The following is a 13,967-nucleotide window of genomic DNA, read 5'->3' as shown; positions in this document are numbered from 1 at the left end:
AAGCCTCGGCTATCGGGAGGCGCAGGCGACACAGATCCTGAAAGAGAAACAAAGGCGGATTCAAGCTGAACATCTAAGAGATAAAACTGGGCACCCTGCTATACCCGTCTGACGAAACAGATCCAGATTGTCTTTAATGTGAAGAGGCAGTCCCTGCTGCTCAGAATTTCACACTTAAAGACACCTGCTAAAGTATTTATACCTACACTCTATATCCATACTGGTACTCAGGTTGTTGCACTCAACTTATCGTCTTATTTTATTACTTGTTATTCTGTTTGTTAAAAAACAAAACAAAAGACCAACAACTATTATTTATTACTTTAAAAAAAAATCAGTTTCTTCATTATTATTATTATTTTTTTCACTCCAGGACCGTGTGTGCATAATTTCTTTCCACCTCATGTTAACTTGTGATGCGAATGACAATAAAGCTCCTTGAATCTTTGAAGATGGGTGACCACAAAAGCATTCACACATTCTTGACCTTGAAACCAGCAATGTACTGTCTCGCTTTACGTTCACCATTTAGTAGTTGTCCTATTATTATGTAGACGTAATCTTCATTAGTTGGGACACCAGTGAATTCAATATGCTTTAAAACTCCAAAATGTACCGTGCTGTAAAAAAGTATCTCCCCACCCACCTTCTTGTTTTTTACATTAGAGATGAAACAAGTTTTTAAATGATTATTTCACTCACTGCTTTCGATCTGTCTGTGCTCATGTTTGAAAGACCTCTGGCTGTTTCTGCTCTCTGCTGTCTTGGCTCTGTTGCAAAGTCCTGAGTACCCTGTGGAAACAAGAATTTTTCATTTTAGAGCATTTTGAATCGTTAGAAGATTAAGTCATTTATGGACAATTTCAAAGGGCCATTACTATGAAAGGCAAAATCAGACTGACTTGATATTGATATGGTATCACTGTAAAAAGACTGTGGTTGGAAAGTGTTGATATAAAGTTCAAATAGTATTTGGAAATACGACTTTTGCTTTTAAGAGCACTATTAAGTCATTGAAAGAGTAGTTCAAAAATGAAGATTCACAGGGCTTTTACTTTGAAATCCAAAATAAGATGGCCTTGATAGTGACAGGGCACAATTAGGGTACAAGGCTGTGTCATATAGATCTAACATTAGAGTTTGTAAAAAAAAAAAAGAAGCCTAAATTATATGTTATTATGTTCTTAACATATCTGTTAATTCACTCGAAGTTGGCTTTTATTTTGAAATCCGGTTTCCACATCCATTCCCGTAATACTTTGAATACACAGGGAACGTAAAACAAACTGGAGGCTGGCTTGACTGCAAGTCTCGAATTGGAGGCTGGCTTGACACAAGTACCTGTTGTCGGTCTCTGGGGACATTTTCTGTGCGGGGGAAGAAGGAGACAGTTTTATTTTAGGTGGGTGGATACATTTGGATTGTCGAGCTTTCGGTGTGTATAAGGCTTATTTATCTGTATAGACATTTTCGATTCCTTACAACGCACTGCCACGTGCTTTATTTCATTAGTTGTTAGTTTGCACTCTGGAGAGCCATTCAAAGTTGCGCATTCATATTTAATATCCACACACTTTGACAGAACTGTGCTGCTATATTTGTTGCGATTTCTGCTCTTCTCGGGTAGGTCTAGGGATTTTTTTTTAATGTCAATGGGACTTTGTTTTTAAAGTGAGCCATACAACATGTATTTAGTTTAGATTATACTTCCATATTAAGCGAACTTTCTTCTAATAAAAAATAAATTTCAAAAGAAAGTTTTTATTTTGAAATGCATAACGAAAATAGAATATATTTTCCAACATCATATCAGCTATATTTCACTAATGGCTAAGGTATTCGTACCTTTCCAACAACAGTTGGGAGTGGATTTTTGTATGGTTGCTGTTACAACCGGCTACAACTTACAGCTAGATATATAACTGAATTATTGTGTGATGATTCATTTAATAAATATACTTCCACAATCTGTAAGACAGTTTCAGCTGCAGCAATAACTAGAATACACATTTATGCATTGTGAAAAAGGAATTAATGAGGAGAGCCTGTTAACTGAAGTTTGGCTGGTGGACCCCCTTTTCATTCCACCATCAATTCATCAATTCCCTCCAAACCTTTCTGGGGAGAACAACCCCCTCTTTAGCCATTTCTGTGGCTTTATCCTCAGCTTCCTGTTCCACCCTGACCTGCTGGGTCTGTGCAGAGGGCAAGTCTGCAAGTAGTTCTTTAAATGGTGAATTTGGAACTTTTCAGACCCCAGAAAAGCACACACATACACATGTATCTCTTATGTGACAATGCAGTAATTAAAACATTGTGTAATTATATATATTGTTCACTATTTGGCTGTTCATCTTCAAGAGCTTTAGTCATAGAAATGTATCATAATTAGTATCAGTAATACTAATCACTAATCCTTAATACACTCTAAGAAATGTCAGGGTGTTTGAGAGCCTGTGAGAAAGAGAGCTCTGTTTTGTAAGAGCTGCTTTTTATTTATTTGTAAAAGGCAGGATTGAGGCACCGTGAGTTTTTGAGGTCTCCTAAGGCAACATTAACAACAAAGTCTTTGAAACAAACACTAAATAATGAAATTAAGAAAATGATTTTGCAACTTCTTGTGAAGTTGTTCAGGCTCGCTAGAAGTGAAAGTCTCAGGTTCAGCAGAGGACATTGCTGCACATACAGGGTGCTTTGTTCTTGTATATAACCCTAAAAGGACAATCAGAACTGTTATATTTTAAACAGCTACAGCAAATGCAAGACTTGGACATTTGGTACACCAGTAGCCTTTGTTTTATGGATAACTGCATGTACACTGCTCTTACAATGACTGTTTCGTAATGGACAATTTGTCGTTGAGTAACTTTTAAAAGGGAGTCATAACAAAGGCTATTTGGCATTTAGTAAAATTCTCTTGTCGTTTGAGGTGCAGAGCTGCCATGATGAAAAGCGTCAGGGTTGTGGTTGTTGGAGCTGGCGTGATTGGATTCTCCACCGCTGTGTGCATTGTTGAAGCTCTACCTTTCTGCTCTGTTACTTTGATGGCTGACAAATTCAGCCCAGACACAACAAGTGACGGAGCTGCTGGGATTTTGTTTGCTGCACAATTTCCAGGTAAGAAAACAGGATCTGTCTCAGAGATTTACACTACAGCTGCACCACATTATGCAATGTATATAAAAATAAAAACGCAGTGCACATTTGCTTTACATGATGCCTTTCTCCATCAGATATTCCCTTGCAAAGACAAAAACACTGGTTCAAGGACAGCTTTGATCACCTGTTGGCCATTGCTCAGTCTCAATGTGCACCAGAAGCTGGAGTAATGCTGAGCTCTGGGTAGCAATTACTTGTATACGATGCTGTAAAAGTTGAGTACTTAGCCCGATCCATTGTCGAACAACTGATTTCTCTACTAATTTCTTGCAGCTGGCAAATTTTTAAAGAGGTTCCAGCAGTTAAAAAACCATTCTGGTCAGAGTTTGTGATCGGCTTTCGACTCATGACTGATGTTGAACGGAAACGCTTCCCAGATCACAAGTTTGGTCAGGCTTTCACCACCTTAAAATGCGAATGCTCCACCTACCTGCCATGGCTCGAGAAGAGGTTCATCCCCTACATTAAACTTCTTTTATCACGTCATACTATTATATCCACAAGCTTTTAATTACAAATGAACTCTACTTAATTTAAAGTTCGTCATGTTAACATCATAAATTCTTCTCTAAAGGTTCAGAAAAGCTGGAGGTCAAGTGGAACAGAGGAAAGTCAACAATCTTCAAGAATTGAGTAACAACTTTGATATCATTGTCAACTGCTCCGGTCTCGGCTCCAAAGTATTGGTGGGAGACACACAAGTGTACCCTGTCAGAGGCCAGGTCCTCAAAGTGGAGGCCCCCTGGGTGCAGCACTTCATTAGAGATGGAGATGGGACGACGTACATCTACCCCGGCATACGCAGTGTCACTATAGGTGGGACGAGGCAAGAAGGAGACTGGCGGCTGCAGGTGGACGACAGAGACACTAAGGGCATCCTGGAGCGCTGCAGTAGGTTGGAGCCGTCACTCAACAAAGCCAAAATTCTTAACGAGTGGGTCGGCCTGAGGCCCAGCAGGAAGAACCCAAGGGTGGAGAGGGAAGTGGTGGAGCTGCAGGGCCGGCCGGTGCCTGTGGTCCACAACTATGGCCACGGGGATTGGGGAGTTACCCTCGCCTGGGGTACTGCTCTGGACACACTGGGGCTGGTCAAACAGTCCCTTCATGAAATGGCCCCACAGCCTAAACTGTGAACACATTCTACATCCCACTTCTACTCAGGGCTACTAACACAACCTTTTTATAAAATGACAAAGCTAAGCACAGACAGAACACTTAGTAGATTTAGAGTAGATTTTACATTTAAAAAAAAAAGACTATAAGAAACATGATTTATGGAAATATAATTATTTAATAATTTAATTTAACACTGGTGGAGTTTTAATTTAACTAATCGTTAATAAGTTTTCAGGATATTACATCATTACATCTTTCTGTAACAGTACTGTAAAAACATCAGATTTAAGAAAAAAAAGCATTTACTGCTGTTATTTTTATGCTTATAATACATAAGAACATTTTCTGTATCACTATTTCAGTGGAGATAATGTTTTTGCATTGTCTGGAAACATTCATTTTGTTATCATAAAAGCTGATTGCCTGTTAATAATTTTAGGTTCCTTTCACAGCAGATGTTTTGATTGGGGTGTTCCTAATATAATATAAACATTGTGTCAATAAACCCTGAAAAAGAAACTGCTTATTGCTTTTCTAGTTTGCGCCCGTACTTTGCCATCTGGGGCCAAATTGTCTGTATAGGCCAGCTGTGATTATTATATTCTATATTTATATATATACACATACACACAACAAGAACAAAACACTCAGTTCATATTAACAGTTTGAAAACGTTCCATTACAGTGAACCCAGAAGGAGTAAATTATTCATGAATGCTTTGTGTTGAAAAATGACAACTCTGAGCGAGCGCTACTGCTCGTGTAACTGTTGGACTCTGCACAGCTCCACTGCAGAGACGAACCAGATTCAGCTGAATGGAGATCACTGAAACTGTGACCGAGGGGGGTCAGTAGCTACATGAATGTGGTTTAACAGCGTAAGCACAGACCTTCACGTTTCCACTTTAGATGTCAAGTTTACACTGTTATATTTTCTTTGAAAACCTGTGGTTAGATTTTCAGAATTTCCATTTAGCTGAAAACCAGAAATCAACAGCTGTAAAGACACCTTTCTGTACTGCACTTACTGTACAGACCTTGTTAGAAACTGGCTCCACCGCCAGATTTACTTCTAAGTTCTTTTCGTTTCAGCCGACAAGCTTCAGAAGTGGCTGAAACTGAAGCACCCTTCCTTTCTCCTAGAAAGATGTGCTCTCTGTCGGGCATTACTGTCGGTAAGGGCTCTCGCTCTGGGTTTAATAAGGAAGGTGCAGCTACATGGTCGCTGGACCTTTTGGGTGGAGCTGTGGGTGGCGGCTCTGGGTGTGCCTGCTGTGTTGCTGTGCTGGTACATGCAGCAGTGTATGATGTCCTACATAAAGCGTGGGAGGATGGACGCACGACTGTCAGTGGGTTTTTTGTGCTCTTTATGTACAGATTTAAGTCTTTAGGGCGGAGGAGGAGTCTTCTCTTCTGATCTTTGTGGAGAATCGTCAGGGAGAAGCAGCGGCGTAGCGGAGTCTGTGCTGCGTTTCTTCTTAGCTCCATGCAGCTGTGGCTCCTAGCAAACGATCTGCTCTGAATACGACCTTTTATTGAGCTCAAACCGCGCTTTGGGAGGTTAGGATGGACATGGGGGAAGCATCTGGGTTTACTGTGGGATGAAGACTTGCTGGACTGGATGGAGGCGAGGGGCAGGGGGAGGACAGGGTACTCTGGGGATGGGAGGTGGCTGGACTCAAAGCCAGATGAAGATCTGCTGATGGTCGAGCGTGTCTTTTTGCCCCTTCCTGAAATAAACAAGTGGAGTGTGCGCAGATCATACAGCTGCCAGGCAGTTGTGACATGTATCTGGGTTAAACACAACAGCAGCAGAGCAGGGAGTCTTGGAAAGTGTCTACTTTGAAATGACACCAAAGAGAAAAAAGTCAAAACAAGCAGCTAAATGTGCACTAAAATGAACGATGGGTAAAAGAAAAGCAGCAAGCAGTCAGTTGTGGTAAAGCATGGAGCGATTTATTCCTCACACTCAACCACGACAGAAGCACACTTCAGAAAATGCTGAGACTTCAGGGCCCAAACATGCCACACTTCAATGAGAAGTTGGTTAAACATTTTAAAGTAGCCCTAAGCCCTCTGCATTTTTGTGCATTTACAATGATACAAAATGCCTTATTTTAAACACTTACACTGTTAAGTAAATATTTTAATTCTGCTGCAATATGCAGTCTTCAGGCACGTGATAAAATATTGTGCAACATTAGGTTTTACTGGACTAAAAAAAATAAAATAAAATACACACACAAACATCAGAATCTTAAAGGAAATACACTTTAAGGTGAGGCTGATCTGACATCTTAGTCCAATCACGTAACATTCAGAAAGCACAGCTCTTTGCATTTCGACAGTTTGTAGACTTAAGTCTAAAGAGAAAACCACTGTAAGCATGATACAGCTGTGAATAAAGCGAGCACTTACTGCAAAAATGTACTGTTTTTAATGTAAGTAGACCTAAAGCTTGTTTAAACACTCATCACACAACAGCCACCACTTTCAGCAAATGCAAAAACCACCACACAAGTCAACACTGCGGATCTATTTGTAGATCTGCAAGCTGCTCTGCACGCAGCTTCTTCCAAGGCCTGAAAAATGTCACTGCTCAGCTCAACATCAAGTAAATTTGCTAGTCCCTTGTTACCTGTCCTCTGTATTATGTTGAGAAGGCAAGTGATGCCAACTTTCAGAAGCACTGAACAGACACGTGACCGCAAAACAGTTTGATTCAGTGATGCAGAAACAGAAAAAAGCATGACGATGCTTGAGGGAAGAAAAAAACAAACAAACATGAAGCGCTAGAAGTAAATGCGACGACAGCTGAGTCTTTCCAGAAGAGCATGGAAACGGAATCTGGTGGATTGGAATGCTTGAGCTGGAGAGTCTTTCTAGACAGGGATGAGGCAGAGGAGGGCTGAAGAAGCGTACAGTGTTCACAGGCGGGTCAGGCTGTCATTACCGTTCTCCAGGTTCTCATTACTCTCGTAGCAGCCAGAGTCTCGCGGGGAGTCTCCCAAGAGGCCACGCCTGTCCGGCAGCAGCTTCTCCTGTGAGCTTTCAGACTGACCGCTTCGCTCTGGGTCGCTGCTTCCTGCAATGCACAACGCCGCCACCAGGGGCATGACAGTCAAAAGAAAGTCGTGCAAAACTGTGACTTCCTAGTAGGGCTGGGTATCGTCACTGATTTCTAGAATCGATTCAATTCCGATTCACAAGGTCCCGAATCGATTCGATCCACGATTCGATTTAATTCGATTTAATTCGATTCGATTCGATTTAAATCTGGGAAATTTTGACAGTCAGAAATATTATAATTCAGATCAGTACATTTACATATTTTTGTATCAATAAAAAGGAAGCTGACACACGCAAGACTTTATCACAGGTGTGAGCGTCACAGCAGCTGAAGATAAAACACAGAAAAACATGAAGGTGATTTTCCTGGCCTGGGATTTTATAAAATATTCTGCAGTACATCAAAAACGAAAGAAAACCATTAATCAACATATGAACATTACCTCTGAAGTTACAGCGGTTTTATTAGAGACACAGCGTTTTGCATTTTGAATAATTTTAAAAAGTTTAAATTTGTTCAGTATTGAACAGCAGAAATGAGGTTTTCTTTTCGGAAGAATGTAAAAGGGAAAAAAACAGCGGCTGACAGCGCTGTAAACAACAGTAGACTTGTGCGTAACAAGCAAGCGAATAATGAAGAAAGCGAAACTGTTCTTGAAGTACAGAGAGAGAGAGAGAGAGAGAGAGAGCGGTGCATCGCGGTGGAAGCAAAACAGTAAAAGTCAGAGTGAATACATGACGATGTTTATGTGAAGCGTTTGGATCTTCTTTTGCTGCTGGTTCGGTCAATATTGTTTGGAGAGAGATCAAACTAACAGCTTTAGAATCGGCTCATAAAGGGCGTGAACACAAAGCGTGGACCCGCCGACAGATCAGAATCAGCGAGCTGTCGGCTTTCAGCCCCGACCGTGAGAAAGGCGACATCTAACTGATTCTGATCCGCAGGTCGCGCTGTGTGTTTAAGTCTATGTGCAGAATCCGTGTACCTGCTCTCATTTACTGTCTTAACTGTTTGGTGGTTCTTGAAATTTTGTGAGATGTCACCAGAGATTCTGGCATTTCGGGCAAAATAAATTTATATTAAAAAAATCGATTCAGGATTTTAATGAATCGATTTTACGTTATCCAAGCCAGAATCGATTTTAATCGATGAATCGATTATAAAAACCCACCCCTACTTCCAAGTCTAAACATGCATTCTTTCCGATGGCCAGCAGGGGGCAACTACTCAGACTTTGTTAGAAGAAAAAATGCCCCTCAGTCTCTTTACTTTGTGACCTCAAACAATTTCCCGATGTTATGATCCCAGTTGCTAGTTTCAAGCCATACATGAATTAAATGGTAAAATTTTGCAAATTACTGTGGCTATTTGAGTTAAAGAGGATTATGCAGGATTTGTTCATTTATTCTTCAAAATTTAACTATTAAACCATGAGATGCAGCAACAACAGAAAAAATGTCTACAGAAGCTGAAACCAAACTCGGACTGTGTGTCTACTGCAGACAGTATTTAGATACCGATCTGTACATCTAAACCCTCAAATATTCTAATTTGAAATGTGGCCCTTGGATTGAGGACGTTTCTATGATAGAGCGAGACTTTCTATTGTTTGTCTGACCCACCATCATATTCTTGCAGCAGCTCCACAGCGGTGAGCAACACGGCTCTGTGTTGCGAGTCTGTGATGTTGAGTTCGTCCAGGTCCTCCTCCTCTAGCAACTTAAATGTGTCTAGATCCTCGTAACCGTTAAAAAGAAAGGTGGGCAGGTGCTCCTGTAGAAAGGCGATAATAAAAGGTGCACAAACAGATCCATTAAAATATGTAAGAGGGATGCCATTTGAGCATGCACATCTTGCAAAACAAATATGAAGTTAGCTTAATTTTAAAATTTCCCAACACAGATGAAAATGAAAAATAATCTATTTAAGCTACAGGTAAAAGTTGTAAGTTTGACATTTTAGAAAATACTCCTATTGGCCTGCTGTGAGTAAGGTGAAGCTTAAGACTGAGAGGAGAGGGAAGCATCATACAAAATAAAGGCAAATCTCACTAACATGTTAAAACTCTTAATATATAACTATCACTTATATACTTACATATAACTAGTTGCTTTTGCACTTTATTTCCCCATTGATTTAACAAACAGTATGTAACACCTTACTAGTGAGGAGGTGGGGGAATAATATTAGTCTGTACAGATTTGAAGGTGGTTGCTGTTATCAACTCTCAAAAAGAAAGCAAGTAAGTGTACTTCCCCTGAATGTCAAACTGTTCCTTTAAATAGAGCTAAAGCCAATCACATGCAAGTATTTTAGTCACTGCTTTTAATCACAAATGTACGCCTTTCTTTACTTTGAGGTTGATGCGATCAAGCAGTTCCTCCACAGAGGTGGGTTTGGGTTGCCGGGCCTTTCTCCTCCTGCGTGTTTTCTTGGGCTTCACCTCCTCTTCGTTCAGAACATCCACATAAATGAACTTGAAGGTTCCGACTTTACCGTTGAGCATCCCCATCCACGTACCCATCGGAGGCTTACTAATGATTTCGATGATGTCTCCGCTCTGCGAATCGAGATAAGCTGAGCTTGAGTTTTTTTGTTTTTCAGTACGAGCTCATATCTAAGTAGTGAGCAATATAACATAGCCTACCTTCAGCTTTAGGGAGTCGGTGTCATAGGGACTTGGAGTGAAATCTGTGTGAACCAGAGCACGTCCACAGAAGGGTCCACGGTAAGGCAGCTCGTCTTCCTCTCCGTCCTCAGACTTCACACTCTCTCTGTTGCTGTTGGAGGAGTCGGTGGTGCCCACCGTCTGACCACCTGCACGAATCAGAAAAGAAGATGTCACATCAAGACCACAAGTTATCATGGGTCTGTTAGTATCTGAAAAATATTATAAATGTTCTTCTTTACTTCAGGAGTTAGTTTTTTTTTTAACCACAGATGAATACAGCGAGATCAGAATGTTTAGACTACTTCAAAAGCGATAAACATCAAACATCAAGTTTAAACAAATACTGAGAGTTATTAAAATATACACGACACACAGACATACTCATGGAACTCTGTCCGCTGAGAGAACTCCTCAGGCTTTCCACGGACCCTCCTGGCTTCAGTTTGGGCTTCTCCAAAGAGTCAGAGTCTATCTGAGGCGAGTGAGGGCAGCTGGAAGAGCGATCTGGACTTGACTGGAAGATATAAGGACAAAAAAAACCATTTATTACACTTGCTTAAAAATCCTCACACCCATACTTTACAATGATAACACACATAAATGCTTCTAAAAACATACCTGCTCAGAGAGAGAACTATGGTATCGCTTGGAAATGTGTTTGCGCATCGTCTCTCTCACAGACTTGACTTTTTTACCCAGAGAGATACGAGGTGTTGGTGGAAATTTAACGCCATCTCTCAAATCCCCGTCTCCAGTTTTGATCTAATTTACAAACACAGAGAAGTAAAAAGGATGGAAATAAGTAAATCAGATTAAACTTATAATTCATATTTATTTAGATAGCTTTAGGATTCCTTGCACAGCTTATATATTTTAATAAATCTTGTGTACTTCACATTTACTTTCATATCTGTGTCACAAATTTTTATGGCTCTCTATTTAATTTCATCGTTTTTGATCCATTCTTGTTGCACACAGTGGGCTACACAATACTGCATATATTCTCTACATATTACAGACAATAAAGTTGACTTTGATTCAGGTCGCATTTAGTGCCACATACAGTGTTATCGTTCTCAGGGCTGACTGCAGTCACTGAGCGGTTGGTCAGGTCGAATCCTCCAAAGCTAGAAGCTCTCTGTGAAAACACAAGAGAAAGCAAGAAATGAGATTTTAGAGCACGGTCTGTCTTCTGCTGCAGGTGCAATTGTTCCCACCATTTATGCTTTTAAGCCACAAGAATAACAACATAAGGCTGACATAGAGAAATGAATAAATAAAAAGACAGTGTTATGGAAAATGTACACGTCTAGTGGTTTGTTAGTTCCTGAGGTTGCTTATTATTCATTCTTAAATAGACTTCAACTATGTTTACGTTTAACCAGGATCAGTGATGGTGTATGGTACCACTGATAGGCACCAGTCTGGTTTAGTTAAGCATTAATCCCGAGTTTCTGTACAAATACAAGACAACAAGAAGATAAGAATAAATGAGGCTATTATGTACAAACTGTGACATGTTTAGGAATTTAGAACTTTATGTGAGTGTGCCAGACTCTCTTTCAAACTAAAAGGCCAGTTTAAATGGGCAGTTTGTTGTTGCCTCATTGAGACGCTTAAATAATGGTACCAATGGTGCAAACTCACTAACAATGGAGGTGAAAGGATTCGTTACTAAACAATCTAGACTGCAGTCTTTATTTAAATGCGCCTGTGTACTCACCCCGTGGTGACTGAGTGGGTTGAGGACCGGGTGACGCAGCGCGCCATCGGTCACCGAGCGTGCAATTTTGGGTTCCTCACTGCAGCCCTCTGTTTCAGAAAAAGAAGAGCCTTCGCCTGGCTCCCGCACCTCCCCTGCTATGTTGGTCTCCTGGTGAATAGGGCTACCACTAGACTTGCTCAAGGTCTGGAAGGTCTTTTGGCTACTGCAGGTGTCCACACTGCTGGATGACGGCGAGGTGGTCAGGCTGTCCGGGTCTCGGTTATAGGAGAGTTGCTCCTGCAGGGTTGAAGCCAGGGAGTCCACTGGACAGACTAAAGGTTTCCTCTGCAAACCTGAATATAGAGAGATGCTGGCATCTCCACAGGGAAGGCCATCTGCATTCAGGCTCTCTGGTGGGTAAAAAGAGAACAGAAGAGAGTTTATTAACAAATCTAATAAAATCAGCAACTGCATTTATTAATTATTTGATAATAGCTGCAATTTGTGAGCCATTCATGGTCAATACTAAAGAAATAAGATTGTTACAGCATCTACTGCTTCAGAGAGCTTTTCCAATCTGCCAATAAAACTGTATTTGATACTTTTATCTTTGGAAACTTGCCAGATTGTGGTTTTTGAGCATTATTTAAAGCAGGGGAAAAGTAAAAACATGCTATAAATATGCCACATAAATGCCACATTCAGCACCGCGGTGTGCCACACTGCTTCCTCTACCACATTAGATACTATCTGAGAGTAGTTTTAGTACCCTCTGCTCCAGGCCTCTTAGACTCATCAATCCTGATCAGCTTCTTCTTCGTTTTCCGGGTTGAGTTGACCAGCTTGTGGAGCCTCCTGAATGTGACAGATTCCTCTTGTTCATTGTCTGACAGGTCGCAGGGCTGATGGAAAAGAATATTAAGAACTGTATTAATAGACAACATCTGTAACAACACTTTGGCTCTGAGGCCTAATATTCTCAGTAGGTCAGGAGATATTATGCAACACTTTTGCTTTTTGTATACTACAGTGTGCAAGCCTAAAACTGTGAGCTATCTTAATTACTCTCATTTCTAGTAACTCATCAGCGTACTTGCTGTGGATGCTTTGCAACTATCTGTTGTAGAAGCTTGTAGCTTAATATAAATATATGTGGTAGGAAACCACAGTGATGACACTGGGGCCCCGTGCAGAGAGCTAACACATACACAGTGGGTCACAGCAGACTAAAAAAAGCCTTCTATGTACAGAAAATTAAATAGCTATCTGCTTGGAAATCACCTTAACCATTATCTGAAAATGTCAGTGGTGCATTTGCAGTCTTGGGTCATGCATGCTGAGCACTATCTGCTGACCAAAACATCAGCGGCATGCATCTCTCAGAACAGACATCGTGAGACCAAATGAAAGCTGATTAGCAGCTTGAAATATACAATAGAAGTTCAGAGTTAGAAGGAAGGATTTTTATTTTACAAAGGTCACATAAATACAAAAAAAAGAGAAGAGTGAGATTGATACATATAGTAAAGAGAAACAGTCAGGCCATACAGACTAATGTGAAAAATGTGCCCTGAACCTGAGCCCCCTAATCACCCCACCCACGCATAATAGAGCTGCAGCCTGCATAACAGAGCCCTGTGCTGAATCCACCCGCTCACCACAGCACAATAGGGGGTTAGGGCTTTGACAGCAATGAATAGAAGCTCGTCCAATGCCCTGCAGTTGGGAAAGGACCCTGAGCTGCAGGGCTTTAGAGGGGCCCTGGTTCATCATCGGGACAGAGCGAAAAAGAAAACGGCACTGTCAACGCCTCAGCAGCGTTGGCACGGGTAAATCGGAGGTCCTCATGCACAACACACTGTCTGAAGTAGCGATTCAGCATTAAAAAGCAAATAAGATGCCCTTAGAGACTTACGTTACAGCTGAACGACTCATTTGGGGTACTGGAGGGATCAGTGGACTCTGTGAGATCAGCCTTGTATGTCTGTCTGTTTTGTATTTCAAACTCCTTCAGCTGCAAAAAAAGAATGAGCCTGTTAGTTAATGATGTAGATTTAGAGTCTATTATGAGGAGCCAATCAGTCAAAGAGGAAGTAATCCTGGAAAATGTAGTATGTAGTATTTTATGATGAATTATAAAAATTACATGATATTCACTGTGCAGATTAAACCCTAGTTTGACCATATATCTGCATAAGATTAAATCGTGCCAGGACTTTTTTTTGTGATGCATGGATACAAAGTTT

General features: G+C 40.8%; 2 protein-coding genes across 8 annotated transcripts in view; one reads left to right on the top strand and one right to left on the bottom strand.

Moving 5' to 3' along the window:
* The first annotated feature begins 1,017 nt into the window (after positions 1-1,017).
* Positions 1,018-4,304, top strand: ddo (D-aspartate oxidase). Of its 4 annotated transcripts, none has more exons than XM_082515299.1 (5): positions 1,018-1,402; positions 2,936-3,117; positions 3,234-3,342; positions 3,433-3,609; positions 3,734-4,304. In XM_082515299.1, exons 2-5 carry the CDS (start codon positions 2,943-2,945, stop codon positions 4,290-4,292), a joined length of 1,020 nt encoding a protein of 339 aa, XP_082371425.1. In that variant the 5' UTR covers positions 1,018-1,402; positions 2,936-2,942; the 3' UTR covers positions 4,293-4,304. The 4 variants fall into 4 exon arrangements, with proteins under 4 accessions (XP_082371425.1, XP_082371428.1, XP_082371426.1 ...); XM_082515302.1 differs by having other exon boundaries at positions 2,930-3,117; XM_082515300.1 differs by having other exon boundaries at positions 1,018-1,435.
* Positions 4,305-5,205: 901 nt separating this feature from the next.
* sash1b (SAM and SH3 domain containing 1b) overlaps positions 5,206-13,967 on the bottom strand; it is a 64,359-nt gene continuing 55,597 nt past the window's right edge. For all 4 annotated transcript variants that reach the window (XM_082515296.1, XM_082515295.1, XM_082515298.1 and 1 more), the window contains 11 exons: positions 13,637-13,735; positions 12,491-12,623; positions 11,740-12,131; positions 11,080-11,154; positions 10,635-10,778; positions 10,398-10,530; positions 9,993-10,162; positions 9,699-9,905; positions 8,968-9,118; positions 7,229-7,360; positions 5,206-6,005 (listed from right to left, as the gene is read on the bottom strand). In XM_082515296.1, coding sequence (XP_082371422.1) covers positions 5,317-6,005; positions 7,229-7,360; positions 8,968-9,118; positions 9,699-9,905; positions 9,993-10,162; positions 10,398-10,530; positions 10,635-10,778; positions 11,080-11,154; positions 11,740-12,131; positions 12,491-12,623; positions 13,637-13,735 — 2,325 coding nt within the window. In that variant the 3' untranslated portion in view covers positions 5,206-5,316. The remainder of the gene's footprint in view (positions 6,006-7,228; positions 7,361-8,967; positions 9,119-9,698; positions 9,906-9,992; positions 10,163-10,397; positions 10,531-10,634; positions 10,779-11,079; positions 11,155-11,739; positions 12,132-12,490; positions 12,624-13,636; positions 13,736-13,967) is intronic.

Source organism: Aulonocara stuartgranti (assembly GCF_965226115.1).
Source record: "Aulonocara stuartgranti genome assembly, chromosome: 19".
Classification (NCBI taxonomy): Eukaryota; Metazoa; Chordata; class Actinopteri; order Cichliformes; family Cichlidae; genus Aulonocara; species Aulonocara stuartgranti.
Note: the sequence above shows the minus strand (reverse complement) of the source record. Positions and strands in the feature narration are given on the sequence as shown.